Below are 19,085 nucleotides of genomic sequence, written 5' to 3' on the forward strand. Positions count from 1 at the left end.
TTCTTATTGCTGGTAGAATTAATGAGAAACACAGCTCGTCAGCCTTGTCCTACAGGAGCATCCCTATTCTGGGTTGTTGCTGTGAACAAGTACTACCTGCTGAGGAAGTGGAAGCTGAAGCTGAAATAGTTTCAGCTTTTCTGAAATAGTTTTCTGGCTTTTCCCCTGAGCCCCTTATCCCCAGCCTTTAAGACAAATAAGGAATAGGCCCTGTATGTCCCAACTCCGTGAGGAAGAGGTACGTGGAAGCCTTTGTCCTTTCTTTCCTCCACTTCTACTTGGGTCTCTGCAGCCCACTCTCCACCTTCCCGCCCCTGGAAGGTGACACCATGTTTGGAGGGTGCCTTACCAAAGTGACCACTTGGGGTCACTGTGACTTCGCCCAAAGGAGGCTGAGTACTATCTGGCCCAGGCCCCCAGGCCCTGTGCCTGGTCCTTTCCTCCTCAGAAGAGCTGCAGGGTGTTGAAGGTCTGGTGCTGGGTTTGGTGTTTGTGCACTGGCCCATCAGGGAGTGCAGACAGGGTGAGGTGTACATCGAGTGTCATGGTCAGTGCTGACTCGCCAGCTAGACTCCCTCTGGAGTCTCAGATTTCTTCTCCTGCAGACAAGCACATGGCCTGCCAGTGTACCCTGAGGAGCCCACCTTCTCACCACTAGACCCCCATTTGGGCCAGAAACCTTGAAGGCAGCAACTCCCAAAGCATGATCAGGACGTGCTTACAGGTGTCAGCCTAGTGTGTGTGAGTGTGTGTAAGTGTGAGGGTATATGAACTTGTAGTGTGTATTTATGAGTACATGAGCATGTGTGGTGTGTATGACTATGTGAGTGTGTGCATGTGTGTATGTGCGTGTGAGTGTGTATGTGCTTAAGTGTAAGTGTGAGAGTGTGTAGGTGTGTTTGTGTGTACATGTGTGCATGTGGTGCGTGTGAGTGCATCATGTGTGACTGGCTGTAAGTCTCTGTTTTCTTGCATTCTTATGTTGTATCACATCTGTAGAAACTGTCAAGCTTCTGGATTTCCTAGGCCCTGTTGGCAATTTTTCAGCTTGTCAACTGGAGATCGAGATAGTCCTGGTCCAGGGAGAGGCAGCAGGTTGGCAAGTGCCACCATGAGGCCCACAGGCAGGTGCCCTGTGGAGTGGGTGAGGGGTGCGATAAACAGGCCTTGGATGGTTGTGAGAGCATGATGCTCCTGTGACCACATGGGCCTGGCTCCTTTTGCCTTATTTCCCAGTCATGAGAATCCTCAAGGATCCTAGGCTTCTGTTCATGAGGGAAGACCAGGTGAGAGAGTGTGGATGGCTGAGGGCAAGTCCCCTCCCCTACTGCTAAAACACAACCACATGCCTTTTTGATGACAGATTAGAGCAGTCACCTTGTACACAAAGGCCAGAGTAGTGTTTATAATTTGTGTTAGTCCCAGGCAGGGAAGTTGATGTTTTTGGCTAAATTGCAGTCAGCAACTAAAAATCTTCTCCCTCCCCTCTCTCTCTCTTTCCCTCCCTCTCTCTACTTGGAGTTTTCTAAATTCTTTCTTTTTTTTGTTGTTGTTGTTGCTGCCCAGAAAGCAGAGTGGTATTGTACCCTGTTACATGGTGCCAGGTTCTAATCTGGCTGGTAAGATGTGTAACACTCAAGCACCCCTTTGGGACTATAGGTATGGTGCACAGGCCAAACAGACACCATACAGGCTAAGTGACTGAGCCTAAAACAGACTTATTAAGGACACAGAAGCCACCAGAGCAGAGAGAAAAAGTCATTGCAGACATTGAGTCTGTTGTTCAGAAGCAAATTCATATCCCAGAAGGAATTCTCTGGACGTTGCCTACAGAGAATAATGGGGGGCGGGGGAATGTTTTGAATTTTGGGCCCCAGCCTGGACTCTGTGTGGCAGAGGGCAACATTTGTAAAGAGGGAGGTCGAGAGGGGGTGCTTGCTGCCAGCCAGCCCTGGGAATGCCTCAGAGACCAGGAGAGTCAGGAAGGGCCTGGATTCCACAGCAAAGAGGAAAATGGTGGACTCAGAGACAAGGGCTCCTGCAGGGAACGGCAAATACAGGTGCCACAGAGCTTTAAGGGTTGAGAGTCAATAGCGAGAGTAAAGGGGGCCTGATGTTGTGCCTGGAAAAGGCCAGGCAGCCATGGCTTCAGGTCTGAGCTTTGTGGGGTTTAATACCAATAAAAAAATCACATGGGTGTTGAGTGCTTGCTGTGTGCCAGGCTCCATCTTAAGTACTTGAATAGGGATATATGTATGATTTCGTTTAATCCTCACAACAACCCAATGAGGTAGATAGGATGTCTTTCAGGTGAGAAAACTGAAGTGCAGGAAATTTAAGAAATTTGTTCAAGGATGCACACTTCATGAAGCTGGTCTCACCCCTGAGTGGGGTGACTTCCACAGCTGTGCTCTAAGTGAGTTTCATGGATTTCCTTGAAGCAGGGGTCCTAAAATGCAGGCTTTGGGTTGGTAGTTCTCAGGAGAAGAGGCCTCCAACGTCTCTGGGGGTGATGCCCGGGCTGCTGGTGGCTGCACCACGCTGTGGGAGGCAAGGTTCTAAACCACTAGGCCACCTGGACCAAAGGAGGACATCCTAAACCATCCAGTAGCTCACAGACCTCCTCATCTCTTTCTTCTTCACCACTGCCATCCACTTACTGAGTAGTTTGTTGTCAGAAGCACTACCTTAAGCTCGTTAAATGTATTGCCTCATGAATGCCTCGTGATGGCACTGTGGGGTCAGTGGTATCAGTCCCCTTTAACAGATGAAGAAACAGAGGTTTAGAAAGATTCAATCAACCGTCCCAAATCACACAGTAAGTGGCAAGCCTGGGTACAGAGTCGAAAGTCTAGGCTCTTAGCATATTGCACAGAGCACAGCAATCAAATCAAACTGAGTCTGAACACAGGTGTTGGAGGCTGAAAAACTTAACTTTTTAGGCTCCAAGTTGAAGAGTGAGGGAGAAAGCACAATGTTTTAGAGCCAAAGTCAAACTTCTCCCTTTTGTCCTTTTCTCTTTTTCATGGCTCTCCCTTCTCTTCCCCCAGATGCCTCAGCAGGAGAACCAACAATCCTTGCAACTAGCATCTCAGCGAGTACAGATACACTTGATTTCCTTATGTGCCAATAATCCCTTCTTAAATTATGTTAAGCTATTTGCCTTTATAAATCTCCCCAGCAGTGAGCTCCCTGAGATAATTATGTGTAATATATAAATGTAATGTAATATATATATTTGAAATGTTTTAAGTGAGACTGTAACAAAAAATCAACCTATTTAAGCCCCATACTCAATAATAATTTTCCCATCCCTTCTAGGTCTGTGGCATTTAAATTTGGACTGTCCCTTACATTTTACTTCTTTGGTGGAAGCAGCCATGGAAGGGTAACCTTCTGACTGGTACTCAGAAGGAGTGGGTTTGAATCACAGCCGTGCCCCTTGCTAGCTTTGTGAACTTGGGCAAGTTTTCAAACTCCATGAGCCTCAGTTTCCTCATCTGTAAAATGGGAATGCTAACCATACCCACCTCATGAGGTGGTTGTGAAGATTAAAGAAGTTATAACTGTATGAGGGTGCCTGGAATAAGACAGATGATCTGTGAGTGTTGAATCTTCTTTTTTCCCAGTAGAGGGAAATAAGAACTAGGACGTGTCTGGGTTTTCTGTCTCTCTCACGATTTCATGGCGCATCCTCCATCTGAACAGTTAGCCATTGATTTTATATAACTGCTAATTACCAAATTAGCCTGCGGCTCTAGGCAGGGATGGGCTGCACTTAGAATCAGTTCCCTCCTGTATCATTTCAGTTTTTGTGTTTTTTTGGGGGGATTTAGCTTAATTTTTGTGACTGTTTCAAGCTCTCTGCGAGGCCCTATGCCAGCTGGTCTATCCTTTCTCTGCCTAATTCACCCCTGTTAATCCGCTTGGTCAGCATATCTTCCGATCTCCTTGCTGTGCCTTTAGGAGTGTGTCTGTCTGGAAAAGGCATTTATTATATTTACTTTAACTGGCTGTATTTGGCAAGGCGGTCTGGGATTTCAACTTGGGAGGAAAACTGCTTTGATTATACTGCCCTTGTTTACTGTAAGCGCTCTTTGCTGTGTATCCCTTGTCTACCAAGACAGCAAATACTTTTGTAGGAATCCAAGACACAAACTAAACAGAATCTCTGTCTGTGAGCACACTGGCAGCTCCTGGTCCGCGACTGTTCTGCACAGCATCTCCTTCGTCTGAAAACCGCGCCCCCATTTCCAGTCTTCTACCCTTTGGTGAGTTTGGGAAGGGGGTTTTCTTGGATGGGTGAGCCAGAGGCCCCAGGAGTGGTGTTGACTGGGTCTCACACTCCCAGGGGACAGGGAATGCTTCCCAGCCAGGTATCACTGTGACCAAGGACATTGCCTTAGTCCATGCCATCATCATTTCCCTTTGACTCCGGCAACAGCCTCCTAAGCAGTCTTCCTGCCTCTGACCTTGCCCTTCTCTGCACAATCCAGTCATTACATCACCTTACTTAAAATCCCTCAGTGACTCTCCATTGCCCTTAAGAATAAACCCAAACTTTTCACAGGGTGCATATGGCATGACTCGGCTCTCATTTTATCAGTGAACTCTTGCAATCCATGCCCAAGTCATAGTGAACTTTTGCAGTTTCATTCATTCATTCAGGAAATGCTGAACTCTGAGATTCAATAATGAGCAAAACCAAATATGGTGCAATGTTCACAGAGATTTAGGTTTAGGGTGGAGACTGATAGTCAAACAATCATGCCACACATGTAAAATGATAACCTGAGGAGTGCTAGGAGGTGAGTGGAAACTGGCAAGATGAGGCTGCTGGACAGAATGAACTGACCTCTTCCAGGAACCAAACAGGCTCCCTGAAGTGGGAAGTAACCTGGGAGTGGAAAGGGAAGTCTGCATCGGCTAGATGAAGAGGTTCCTATCAGACAGAGGGAACAGCATTTGCCAGCCCTGTAGCAGGAGGGAAAATGTATTTGAGAAATGGAAAGAAGCAGACTTATGGGCCTGGAGCCCAGAAAACACCAGCGTATGTGGGTGGGAGGTAAGTCTGGAGAGGGCAGGGGAAAACCAGGCAGGGCCTGGTGTCCACACTAAGGGTCTGGGCTTATCCTAAGAGCAGTGGGAAGTCCCCGGAATATCTGCATAGTGCAATGGCATAATCAAAAATGTACTTTGAAAAAGTTACTGGAAGGCCAGGTGCGGTAGCTCACACCTGTAATCCCAGCACTTTGGGAAGCCGAGGTGGGTGGATCACCTGAGGTCGGGAGTTTGTGACCAGCTTGACCAACATGGAGAAACCCCATCTCTATTAAAAATACAAAATTAGCCGGCCGTGGTGGCAGATGCCTGTAATCCCAGGTACTTGGGAGGCTGAGGCAGGAGAATTGCTTGAACTCGAGAGGCAGCGGTTGCAATGAGCTGAGATCGTGCCATTGCACTCCAGCCTGGGTGACGGAGAGACTCCGTCTCAAAAAAAAAAAAAAAAAAAAAAAAAAAAAAAAAAAAAAAAAAAAAGAGATGTTAGTAGCTTAGAACAGGTGATGGCAGTACAATGGACAGTACTAGACATATGTGCTAGGCACTTAGGAGATGAGATCAGTAGGAATTGGCCATGGGTTTGTAAGGTGTGTGGGTTGGGGAGAGAACTATGAGGGTGTAGACTCAGCAACCAGCATAACCCTAAGAGATAGGTCTTACTCACCTGTTAGGGTGGTCCTGGTGGTTGGACCAATGCCCTTGGGGACCAGTACCTCATGATATTGCTCACCCGCCAGGGTGCTGTATACAACCTTGTACTCCTGAACTTCGGCCTCACTGTTATCCCACTCGAGGTCAAGGCTGGTTGCTGTGCGAGAACCAACTCGCAAGTTCTTGGGGGCATCAATCTCTACAAATAGACAGATATCACCAACATCACACATGATAATGTAATGTACATTTGTGGGGCATCTTGAACTCTGAAAATATCGATGGTGACAGCCCACACCCCCTGACCCTCTGGCTCACATTTGAGTGAACAATGTGGCTACCCTTAGCTTTTTAGTCTGCCATGACAAATTCCTTGGGCAGGTTAGATACTTGGGAGCTGGAGATCAATACACTTTATGCTTCCCCCATTTCCGTTCAAGAGTTCCAGTGGCGTTCTAGAAACCAGCCAACATCATAAGCTTAAAAACAAAACAAGGGAAACCCCAGTAGGAGAAAATCAGAGCCAGCTCCCAAGTGATGGAGATGGAATAGAACAATATCAAATTTGACTGCTAAACAACAAGACTGTTGATTTCAAGATTTTGAAGTGTAAGGTGCCTTCCTCTGTGTTTACCTGAATAAACACAGCTATAAAGGTAAGACATATATGGACGATGTGATGTAGCAGAAATAATACAGGCTTTGGAGTCAGACTTCAGTTTGATCCCCAGCTCTGACATCTTTGGTAATGGAACCGTGAGCAAGTCTTTTAACTCTGCTTGGCCTTGATGGCCACCTCTGTAAAAGGGACAAATAATACCAACATTTCAGGTTGTTGCATGGATTAGGCAATCCATGGATAGTACACAGCATGATGCCCTGTACAAAAATAGGTGCCCAAGGCCTGAGCTGGCTTCCTGTTGCCTCTGAAGCTTTTCCCGAGTTCCATCAACCCCAATGCTTGTTCTCTGGGGTTGCCACAAAAAGACCACGGGGACACTGCTTTTTTTCTCCCAGGACTGGCTATCTCTTCAAGCTTCTTTGGGCAGAAACAGCATAAACAAATTGCAGTGCAATAATGTGCTGCCCAGAACAACTGTCACTTAAAACATTTAAAATAGTTCTTGCCTTTGACACTTGAATTTAACTTTGGAGTGAACTAGCCATTTGTTCTGGGAAAACCTCGAGTGGACTGTTTTAATTTGCAAATGCAAGGCAAGTTTCCACCAATTGTTCTTGTGGAAGACTGAAATGCCGTGAATCAATCTGAGCGCAGAGGCTTCGGAGTGAGAAGTGTTCTGTTTAGCGATGTAAATTGGGTGAATCTTTTAGCAGATTTATGTCTCTGCAGCTTGTTTTCCTGAGAAATGTTTCCTCACTCACTGTACTTTAGCTTGCCAGATACTATGTATTCTTGATGTGTTATGTGTGCTATTTCTCTAGCAGTTGGATGGAGAGAGGAGCTTGGATAGATAGGCATGTGGAGGAACACCTGCCGCTGCATTGTATGCCCCTAAATTTCATGCAGGAGGAGAGGCTGGGCAAAGGGACTGGACTGGGCTTGGGGTGTGCAGCTCAAACTGAACTGGAGCAAAATTAATTTAGGGTTAGGGTTAAGGTTGAGACTTCTACCTAGTGCTCTTCACAACTAAAAACCCAAGCCTTGGAAATGTTAGACTATGCTTTGGGGTTTTCTTTTTTTTTTTTTTTTTTTTTGTATTTTTGATCATAGGGGTTGTGGCCTGTGGATTAAGGGGCAGTGTTGTCACTGAAGGGACCAGACACCTCCAATGTCAATGATCCTGAAAGAAGTCAATCCTGAGAATGATGTCTGGAAAGACGATTGTTAGAACTAGGATGAGGTGAAATTGTTTGCTCCCTCTGGCCTTGAAGTGTGACCTCTAGGAGAGAGGGGCCACTGAGGGCACCCCTGTAGGTGGGAGCTGAGCTGTTCTCTGCAACGTCAGTCAGTCAAGAGCAAGGCAAAGCCAGATGTCTAGTGGAGGTCGTGTGGAGAGACTTGAGACTATGGAATAGACATATCTAGTCTCTAAAACATAAATTAGATTAAGTAATTCCCTTGCTTAAAACTTTTCTGTTGCTTCCTGTTACAAACTCCTAATTGTGGCCGGCAGGGCTCTGTGTGATCCAGCCCTGCCTGCTTCTCAGATATCACCATGTACGACTTCTACGCTTATTTGTTGTGCTCCAGCTATATTGCTTTTTTTCTACTCTTGAAACTCATCAAGCTTATTCCTACCTCAGGACCTTTGAACTGGCTTCTGCCTTTGCCTGGAATGTTCTCCAGATCCTCACATGGCTTAGGTCATCTAGGTCTTAGTTAAAACGTCACCTTCTCAGAGAAGCCTTTTCAAACTACTCGATCCAACATGGTCATGCCTCTGTATCATTCATTTCACTTTTCATCATAGTACTCATAATCAAAATAATTTTGGGTGTTTATTTCCTTCTGCCTTGTCCAGTTTCTCCACTGGAATGTAATTCATGTGAACCAGGATCTTGTCTATCTGTTTATTCTGTAGCCTCAGTGCCTAGAATAGTTCTTGGCACCTGGTAGGTGTTCGATAAACATACATCAAGTTTTAGAAAAGTCCTGTTAAGTATTTCAGCTGTGGGGCATTGAGAATGCTTGGGGTGAGAAGGTGCAGAAAAAAGGATAGCTTTGAGTGAGGGTGCTGGCCTTGTATGAGCAGGAAGCCCTACTCTGCTCTTTGCAGCCAGATTCTTGGCTGAGGTGCAAGTGCCATCCAGCTTGAAATTGTGAAAGAACTTCCTGAAGAGTCCTAGAGTGGCATCACTGCCAAGCAGGTAGGGGCTTGAACTGTTGGGACTTGGATGTTCCTATTAGTTTCCTAGGACTGCCATAACAAGGCACCACCAACTGGGTATCTTAAATAATAGAAATTATTGTCTCTCCAGGCATGGTGGCTCACACCTATAATCCTAGCACGTTAGGAGGCCGAGGCGGGCAGATCATGAGGTCAGGAGATCGAGACCATCCTGGCTAACATGGTGAAACACCTTCTCTACTAAACATCCAAAAAATTAGCTGGGCATGGTGGCAGGTGCCTGTAGTCCTAGCTACTTGGGAGGCTGAGGCAGGAGAATCGCTTGAACCTGGGAGGTGGAGTTGCACTGAGCTGAGATCATGCCACTGCACTCCAGACTGGGCAACAGAGTGAGACTCCATCTCAAAAAAAAAAAAAAAGTTATTGTCTCACAGACTCAAGATCAAGGTGTCAGTAGGGCTGCTTCCTTTTGAGGGTTGTGAGTGAGAATCTGTTGCATGCCTCTCCTAGCTACTAGTGATTTGCTGGTGATCTTTGGCGTTTCTTGGCTTGTGGAAGAATCAAGAATCATTCCGATCTCAGCCTTCATCTTCACCATGGTATTCTTCTTGTGGGCATATCTGTCTCTGGGCCCAAATTTCCCCTTTCTATAAGGACGTAGTCATATTGGATTAGGGCCCACTCTAATGACCTCATTTTAACTTGATTATCTGCAAAAACCCAATATACAAATAAGGTCACATTCACAGGTATGGGGATCAGGACTTCAACGTCTTTTTGTGGAACACAACTCAACCTAAAATAGCAATAAAGAGAAATCTGGGGTATTCAGGTCAAAACAGCAGCCTCTGTTGACCAGATGCCCTGGTGCCTGTGCTTGGAACCTTGAGGGATCTGCTTAAAGAGAAGGCCTCCAGAGGAGAGAAATGGTGCCAGGAGTTCCCTCCTGAGGGCAACTGAAACCAGAGCTGCTGAGGGCAGGGAGGGGTTTTGGAGATTGGCCTCTGGGTTTTCTGCGCTGGCTTCTCTCCAATCACAGGCTGTGGTGTGCTTTGTTCAGGGTTCTTTCCTCTTTCAGAACAGCTCTAAGACCCAAGCAAATATCCTACTCACCATGTAGGAAGCAAATCTCTGCTTTAATTGCCTGTGCAATTAGTGCACTCCTAGTGTCAGAGCCATCACCTGGAAAAGCACTTTGGTTAATTTGAATTTAAGCAGAGCTCTGAAATGACTGAGGGCCTCATCGCGAGGGTCTGGGTACCCTCTCGTCATTTAACTGGCACCTGCCAACCCAGGCCTGGAGAATCTGTCTGCAATGCTGTTTGCATCTCCTCATCCCTTCTTTCCCCTCACCCTCCTCCAGCAGAGGGGAGCATATTTGAGGTGTAGGCTGAGGCTGTATTGAGAAGTCAGCTGCCTCACAGCTGCCAATCCACCAGGCAACCGGAAACAGAAAACCATGTAGCAATGAACTGAAACTCTGGGGGAGCTCCTAGGAGGCAGAATGTAATTGTCTTGATCGGAATTTTCCTGGGCCACCAGCCAATCCTGCTTCCATCTTGTCGACCTGAACATCAAGACTTTGTTTTTCATCACGCTTCTTAAGAGCTCTCCTCTCCTTTTTTGCCGCTTCAAACTCCTTATCAGAGCAGAGCACAAAGAAACCACTTTTCAAACAAAACTATCCTGAAATTAAGAAAAGGATGCAGGACTCGTTGTCCACAGACAATACCACCCCCCTGAGCAAGTGGTATTGTGGAGGTGGGAAATGAGAAGCTGACCTAGAATTAACCAAGAAGGGACATGAACGTCTTTGGTTAAGTGAGGAAACAGAAGGGAAGAGAAATGGACAGAATTTAGTTCATTGTTTCAAGGTGCACATTTGGTCATTTGGGATCCCAAGATATGTTCAGTGAAAATCCCACTGGGCACCCCCTGGGTGAGAGGGTGGCATCTAGCCCAGGAGCTAGAGAGAAAACCTAAAAGAGTATTTTTCAGAATCAAACCTTGCCTTCTCCATTTTATCAGTGTCTGCATTTGCTCCTTTTTAACGGGAAAGCTCTTCCCTGCCCTTGATGTTTCCTAGGCTCTTGTCTCTCTTTTGCTGGAGAAAATGAGCTTACCTAAATGGTGAGTTTTGCAGCAGGACCTGGGCAGTGCCCTTCTGTTCCCCTCTCTTGTGGGACAGGCTGTTTCAAGTGTTCAGGCCTCTACTTGTTCCTCCATGCTGTAAGTCCTAACCTGGGTAGTCTCCCAACTTCTGCCATATGGAGAGACTTGCCCAGGTCCACAGTGGCCATCTAGTTTGCAAACCCATCTGGCCATGACGCTAAGTTACATGCTGCAATCTAGGGAACATTTTGGTGTCCATCTGTTTCACTTTTTGCCAATTTATCAATTGATTTTAAACCCAGTGGAGCACAGGGGTGTTATTTATTTATTGAATCTTCTTGAAAACCCTGGACTCATTCCATTCTGTGGCAGACTCTTATGCCACAATCTAAGGTAGAATTCTTGAATTAGTGATTCTTCAACTTTACCCCACCCGAAGATGCTGGTCTTAGATCTTACAGATGTTATCAGTTTTCTTTGATCCCTGGGTCAACTTGGAGTTGGCAGAGATATTGTTTGACATGTGACCATCCCAAGGCAAAGAGGGTGAGACTGAGAATCCAGAAGAGAGACACAATCACTAATCTGATCACAGGCCCTTATTTACATAATGAGGGTGCCAGGAAGCCCATCCTTTGGATGGTGCCTGTCCTACTAGCCCACTAGCTGGCCAGACTGATGGGCACTGAGAAAGTCAGGGAGCAAGTCACCCTGAGGTCTGGCCTTTCCCAACTGTTGGCAAAGCTCTAAGAGTCCCAGTGGCCTTGAGAATGTGGGGGTGGGTGGTCACCATAGCAAGGCAGGTTTTACGTGGGCTTTATTAACCTCCTATCTGTGGGAATCAGCCTCATATGAGCCTTACTGCCATTACTTACAGGGTGAATCACAGAATTGGTCAGAAGGTCTGCTTAGAGTTGTACAGGTTGGGCTTGGCATAATGCCAATGCACACCATCATGGTGGTGTAGTCATTGTAGGTTTATAGAATTTTTATGATAATTTCCAGCAAATGGGTAAGAATGTGTCTTGAGAAAGAGACACCTTTCCTGAATTCTCACAAAATTGCCATTTGGACTAGCAATACGGATGCTTGCATGTGTTCAAGACAAACTTGTCATTTTACAAACGGGAAACCTGAGGCCCATAGTGGGGAAGGATTTATATCAATCACAGATCTAGCTGCCAGTAGAGGGAGGATGAGAAGCTAGTTTTCCTCTCCTAGTGAGGGCGTGCTGCTTTTTCTCTATGCTGGACATCTCTCACTTCCTTCTTGCAGCGTCTGTAACAAGGCTGATGCTCTGACACACCTCGCCTCATTCCTAATACCCCTCTTGCTGTGATGATACCACTGGCTGGTTCCACCCCTCTTTCCCTCCTTATGCCTCTCTCCCCCACTGCAGCCTTACCTGTTGTGAACTGAGTGGTGGCAGAATCACTCTCATTGGTCCCTCGGACAGCACTGACTGACACCTCGTAGCGGGAGCCGGGCCGCAGGGCCTGCACTGAGTATTGGCTCAGGGGAGGCTGCAGCCGGAAGGTGGTCCTCCCGCCTTCCCCGCCCACCAGGCCATATTTCAAGAGAATGAAATCAACTTTGGCTCGAGGGGGGATCCACTCCACAAAAGCCACGGTGTCGGAGACATCTCGAACCAGGATCTGCGTGGGGCCGTCAATGACTGAATGAGAAGGATCAAATAGAACAAAAAGTTTGAGTGAGAAATAAACCTCGGGCGTCAGCTCTCTCTTTTCCTCCTCATGGAAGTCTGGTCAGTCAGAGAGAGGATGGGTATTGTTATTGCATTTCACAGATGAGGAAAATGAGACACAGTAAGATGAAGTATCTTTCCTGAGGACATGCAGTTTGCCTTGGTTCCCCTGAATTTTGGTCTAATTGTTCTTTTACCAGGCTGTAGTTTTCAGGTGATGGCACTTCCCAGTCTGAGCAGGGGAAGGGCACTTGCTGACTTGAAAGAGTCGGCCCTGTTTCTTTCTGGAGGTCATGGGACAGAGAATTGAGAACTGGGTTTCTGGCACATTTCTGCCACTCAGCTCTCACCTTCTTTGAGCCCTGAGGAAAGACCTAGGAAATGACCAGACTGCCTAAACATCCAAGACTTCCAGCTTGGTTGCCAAAGAGGTCATAATGAGTATTCAAAAGATGTCCCTGTTCAGCCACTCTACCAGCCCAGTCAACACAGTTGCTAAGACCGTTTAAAAACCAACAGACACTTGCATTTGAGGAAATGAACATGCCTTCTGGGTAAACTTGCTCCTCTGGATAAAAGGATAAAAAGGACCCCAGCTTTGGAATAGCCTCTTATGGGTCATTTTTCTCCATCTGTTCTGGCATATTTCTACACCAGAAGGGCATTACAGTCACCTCTTCCAGGTTCTCCAGTGTATGTCCCTCATAAGCCCTGGCCTCTGGCACTGTGTAGGTCAGGGCAACACCTGGAAAGCTGGTGGATTTCCTGCAGGGCCCACCACCTGTGACTCCAGCACCCACTTGAGGTTCTGTTCATACTGAATTAGATAATGGGGAAGTGAGGGAATGTAGAAGGAGAAAGAAAAAGAAACAGCCAAGTGAGGAGAATAGGAAACGGTCTTCTCAACTTCTCATGGGATGTCTGCATGGCCAACATGCTCTTGCCTCCATGTTTTCATTTATTATTGGGGCTACACCCTTCTGGCTGGAGCCGATTATTAACGTTAATATTCTTTAAGGATTTGGAACTAAAATCAGAACTCTGGTTCTCTAATTAGCCTGTGTTGGACCATGCAGAGCCAGAGCTGGTGTGGCCATTTTCTACCATTCTGATACTGATATAGAAACCATTTGATCTGGAGAAAAGGGGAAAGAGGGAGAAAAGGAGAGAGTGAGAGGGAAACCAGTGGCCATGCAGAGTTTCTAGAAAGATATATGGAATAATTTGATTCCTGTTGTTCCATTTTCTGGTGCAAGTCTTTTGTGAGGCCCAGATGCATTTCTGGCCCTGGGATTCCCATGAGACACTCTATGTCCTTCCAGTAAATTCTCTATTCTGCTTCAGCTGGTTTAAGTAAGTCTCTCTTCCTTGTTACTGGCGAGCCTTGACTAAGACTTGTTTCTATCCAGTCCACTCTGGCCCACCTCCTACTCTGTCTCCAAAATGAAGTTTCTCCCTCAGGACTGTCTTAGACTGACGTTAAGCCTCTCAGTTTTTCAAGGTTGAGCCTTTCCCTTGGGTACTCCTCCCTCTTTCTGGGTCTTAGCCTAGTCCTGTTCTGTCTTAAGCTGCTTAGGACTCTTGGTCCAGCACCAGCTAAAATGAAAATCACCAGACCACTTGGGTGCCACCTGCTTTGGAGTTAAAAGGAACTCCTGGTTTTCATATTTGAGGTAGTAATGTGATTTAACAGAATATATCCAGCTTCTTTTCAGCATGTTGCACTTGGTGGTTTTAGATAACTTAGGCCTTTTACATTTAATTTAACTTAATTATGAAATGGGGGAAGTGGCCTCCTAGGTGCTGTGTAAGCATGATATCTGAAGCATAGTAGATACTCAGTAAATGTGTGTTGAGTAAATGAAATAAATGGAAAATCTTCTTTATCCATGAGAAAGAAGGGGAAGCATTTCAATAAACTGTAGCTTTTTGGAAAAAAAAAAAAAGGTGTCAGGGAAATGCAACTGACCACAAAAGGCTTTTGTCCTTCAACTCTTTAAATCCAGAAAACCCTAATCATAATGGATTGAACATATTAAAATGTGATTATGTAGCACAAAGGGCTTTAGCTGTGGGAGGTCTTGTAATTTGCATTCACAAAATGGCCTGCTTAGAAGAAGGCAGCCTGAGTGCCTGATGAGGACACAGAGCTTCACAGTAGGGTGTTGGTGTAGGTCAGCTCTTAGCAGAAGGAAATAATTAAACAATCATTTCCTAAAAACAGCACACAGGACTGGGAGCCAACCGTCTTTTTCGTAGCCACTCTTGGATTCTGCCCTTTGGTTGGCCACTTGGTAGCAATGTTCCATTTCAGTCAAGGAGGTATCAACTTGCTTTCAGCTTTGGTCCTAATGTCTAAACAAACACAACCCCTGCTCAAAAAGTAAACTGGAATAAATGTTTTTCCATTTCTTCATGATTCTGTAGATGATGCCAAAATATTAAGGACATTTTTTCTTAAATGAAAATAATTCTGCCTAGCTTTACCACAAATTTCTAGATCTGGAATTTTAATTTTAATCTTAAGGAACTGCCAAACCAAAAAATACTGCAAATGTTATAAGAATGTGATTTGACTATAAGACTAAGGCAAGGCTGGACTACCTTCTCTATGTTCTCTCAATATTCTAGGAGAAAAACATTCCTCAACTGCAATGTTTTCTATCCTCTTATGAACCATCTTCTCCTTTTAGCCTTTTGTCTTTTACTAATACTTTCTTAATATCAAATCACAGGAATAATTTGGACACCTTGAAACATTTCATATCAGAAGAGGAGAAGCTGCACCTGCTATTGTTGGGCTCATCCCAGGACACCCCAAAGTTTGGCACCTTGGTGTGCTGAGTGCTTTGAATTAAAGAGGAATGAAAGAGCTTCAGAAACAGCCCCAGAAGCAAGCAAGGTTTTTCTGACCATCTGCAGTCCTCCCGTCTCCTGACCCTTCTTCTCCCCTTGAAGTGATTCACAGAAATCAGAATTCCTCTTCCTCAAGGCAGGTCATAGAAACTAGAACTCCTCTTCCTTCCCCAAAGCAAGCCATAAAACCTAGAAAGGTCATTTTTTCCCTCCTCCCTTCTCCTTTGAGGACCCTCATTCCAGTGGGGTCCTGCCCCATCGAGGAGGTGGAGAAGAAATGCTTCACAGAGAGGCCAAGAAGAATCTGAGCAGACAGGCCTTGCTAGGTCTCCCCTTTAGACTATTACCATAAGATCATAGCCATTTGTCCATTTACATTTCTACATGGCTGTCCATTCTTCCTCAAACCTAAGCATAAAAACAGATAATATCCCCCACGTCTTTGGGTCTTCATTTCTGAAGGCTCCTGTGTCACGTGAAACTTCGATTAAATAAATTTGTTATGCTTTCTCTTGTTAACCTGTCTTTTGTGATAGCAGTGTTGTGACCCTTATATGGTGAGTGAGCAAAGGCATCACACCTTTCTGCCCCCAAGTTATGAAATGTCAACTCTTCAGTTTACAGCATAACCTTGGGGAACAGAGCTGTGGAAAACCTCAGCCACCAGCCTTCTAGAGGGATTCTTACAGAGCACTTCAGGTTTTATGGTTAAAAAACATACTCTTTGGATCAGAGTTTCTTCTAAAACATACTTTTTGGATTAGACAATGGTTTGAAAGCTTTTTGGGTGGTAAACTTTTTTTTTAAAGGACAAAAATCTTAAATGGATGTACAAAATATAAAACAGATCAAAGTAGAGTTGTCCTGGTTGGAGGCATGGCAGAAGGAGTAATTAGAGGTCTGGCTCTCCACCGGATTCTAGCCTTGAGGCACTGCCATAGAACCTTGGTGCATTAATGGAACACAAGCTAGTACCACAATAGTTCTGAACCAATGTTTTCTAAGCTGAGCTTAAGCCTCGGCACCTGATGCTGTTTGGTTTGTATTCAATAGCAGAGCATGAATCACTAATCTGTAAACGTGGTCTCATTACATTGTGTTGTGGGTCTCATTTCTGGTCAACTCAGCCTTTTGTCCTGAACTTAAAACTGGCTTTCTGGTACATTGATTTCTGTTTATGAAAAACACATAAAGCTGTACCAATAGTCACCTATCTCAATTTCTGTTACTGACAGGGAAAGTTGCTTAGCCTCTGAGTTTCAGCTCCATCAACAATAAAACGAGAACCAAAACTTATGCCAGATGCTATGTATAACTTTCAAGACATTCTTGGTGAGGACACACATTGATACATCACAATAGCTAATTGACAGCATTGCAGTTGAACATTCTTTGTTAGCTAAGGAAACAATAAAGCAAAATATGACAATTAATGAATCAATCCTGGAAATATAATAATCTTGAATGAGGTGAACTGTGGGGATGAAATAATAATAGACTTAAGCCATCACCTTGAACAGTGACCCAACCCATACCTCCTTATTTTTGAATGACTTGTTTCCTACCACTTTCACTTCTGAGTATGTTCTAAGTATATGTGTGTATACCAAGTATTGAGCACTCACTCTCATCAGCACAGAGCTGATCGCTTTGTGTGCTTTATCTAATTCCATCCTCATATTAACTTAATGAAGGAGGTACTCTTGTTTATCATAAATTATTCTTGCTTATCTTGTAAAATAAATTGAGGTTTGGGAAGGTTCAGATGACTTTTTCCAAATATCATCACAGGTAAGAGTGAGTCAGCTCTTGCTGCTTCCAAAGCTCATTGACACCAGGGGCTGACAAATGAGGCTTCTTCATGAATAATATCAGAATAAATATAATGGAAATATTAAAAAAGAATTGTCTCCATGAAACACTCTCCCAGATGTCAGTGCTTGTAAGGATGAGTAATAAGGAAGATGATGAGCTAAGCACCTGGTAGAGTAGCTCCATCACCAGGTACCAGAATTGTCCCAGCTCTGGGAGAAATTCTAACACCTCTTTTGTCTCTGCACTCTTTGGGGAATTCTGTGGTTCTTTTCTGAGTGACCTAGTAGGCAGCTCTAGGAAGAAGGGTTGGAGGCACTCACCTGTGGAGACACTGGCCGAGGTAGGGGGGCTTCGGGCCTGTTCTTTCAGAGCCACCACATTGACAATGTATTCTTCCCCAGGCTTTAGTCCCGTCTGGTTAAAGGATGTAACATCACTGGGGACCTGAGCAATCACTCCCCCTTCATTGTTCTGGACAGTGGGGAGAAGCAGAGAAAGCAAAAGAGAAAAGTCACTGGGAGAGGAATCTGATGAGAGAAAGATAAAGGTATGGAATACTAATTGTGGGCTGTGAATTTAAAGTAGGGCAAAGTCTCTTTCCTCCTTGCTGACAGCTGAGTATCTGGGGCCAGAAATAACTCCCCATGGACTCCACAAGAAAGACACCACCCTATGAGGATTTGGCAAATGGAGGGTCAATTTTTAGGAACATTTCTTTCACTTCTCCTGAGTTTGCTGAGTTTGCCAATAAAAATTAGTCATGAGATGGTGCAGACTGGTTTTTGCCAATGATCAAATGTTTGATGGTTACGGTTAACATTCATCAGAGCTTTTTGGTATTTATCGTAATGAACATGCCTCTGGCTATTTAGAAGAAGATAGTCATGTGTGTTTGTGTGTAAACATCTTTATATACACACACAACACATGTCAAACTAAGACATTGCCATGAGATAATTGTTTATGAGCCAGAGCTAATATTTTGCTATATCTGGAGTTTCTCATGGTGTTACATTCAGTGTGAATCTGTCAATGTCTTGTTTCCCCTCCACCTAGATGAATTAGGACTCAGTGAGACAACCAAACATGAAGTACAAAGAAAGGAAAAAGAAAGCTTGGAAAAAGAGAATAACAAGAAGAGAAGAAGGAGACAAGAGGGAAGAGACAATGAGAAAGAGTAACTTGACAAGATTGAATCTAGAATTTATTATTTATTATCTATCTTTCTATCTTATCTTTCCCTCTCTCTTTCTCTCCATATACTTTCTATGAGTGTCTTCAGAAGTGGAGGAGACAAGAGGGCCTTTTTTGGAGGGCATTGCCATTCTCCCCTATTCTTTGGCCTCTATTTATGGTACCCAGGGTGCGTTATATGTAATTTATAGCCATACTCTTATAAATCAGTGTCATGAATGCCCCCCAGTGGCCTCAACCTACAGATCACAACAGTTATTAAACCATGTGGCCATGCATTTGGCCTTGGCATTCCCTGGTCAGCTTCTCTTTTAATTAGAGTTTTACATACTGGATACATGTAACAGTAGAACCTGGCATAACTTTTTCTTCCTGAGCAACAAGGTGACTTGATTGTTCCAATTGTTATATAACTCAATTGCCTGCCATATTTTATTTATCATTTTAACTCAAATAAGACATATTGGTACAGATGTCTGTTTAGATATATTTACCTTGCTGTGAATGTGACTATGATATGACTGTATCCACATAAGAGAATGGAGCATACAGGTTTATTGAATAGAGCCCTGGGATAGGAGGTGAAGGCCCAGGTACTCATTTTAAGCCTGTCACCAACTAGTTGTATGATGTCCTTCAAGTTTTCTGAATCACAGTCTCTATAAATTAAACTAAACTAGATGTAAAATGAAGGGTCCTTCAAGTTTTCTGAATCATAGTCTCTATATATTAAACTAAACTAGATGTAAAATGAGGGGTCGTACCCTGTGAACTTGAAGATCTTTTGTAATTCTAACAGTTCATGGCTCTAAGAATTTTGAAGTAAAAGAATGGTGAAATCATAGTCTTGTTAGCCAAAAATGTGTCATTTGTCATTAAGT

At 44.6% G+C, this 19,085-nt stretch overlaps 1 protein-coding gene across 8 annotated transcripts in view; it reads right to left on the bottom strand.

The window, feature by feature from the left end:
- The window catches only part of LOC105484466 (tenascin R), a 425,382-nt gene that overhangs the window by 56,451 nt on the left and 349,846 nt on the right, over positions 1-19,085 (bottom strand). For all 8 annotated transcript variants that reach the window (XM_011746108.2, XM_071076034.1, XM_011746104.3 and 5 more), the window contains 3 exons: positions 17,331-17,481; positions 12,040-12,309; positions 5,726-5,911 (listed from right to left, as the gene is read on the bottom strand). In XM_011746108.2, coding sequence (XP_011744410.2) covers positions 5,726-5,911; positions 12,040-12,309; positions 17,331-17,481 — 607 coding nt within the window. The remainder of the gene's footprint in view (positions 1-5,725; positions 5,912-12,039; positions 12,310-17,330; positions 17,482-19,085) is intronic.

Source organism: Macaca nemestrina, chromosome 1 (genome assembly GCF_043159975.1).
Source record: "Macaca nemestrina isolate mMacNem1 chromosome 1, mMacNem.hap1, whole genome shotgun sequence".
Lineage (NCBI taxonomy): Eukaryota > Metazoa > Chordata > Mammalia > Primates > Cercopithecidae > Macaca > Macaca nemestrina.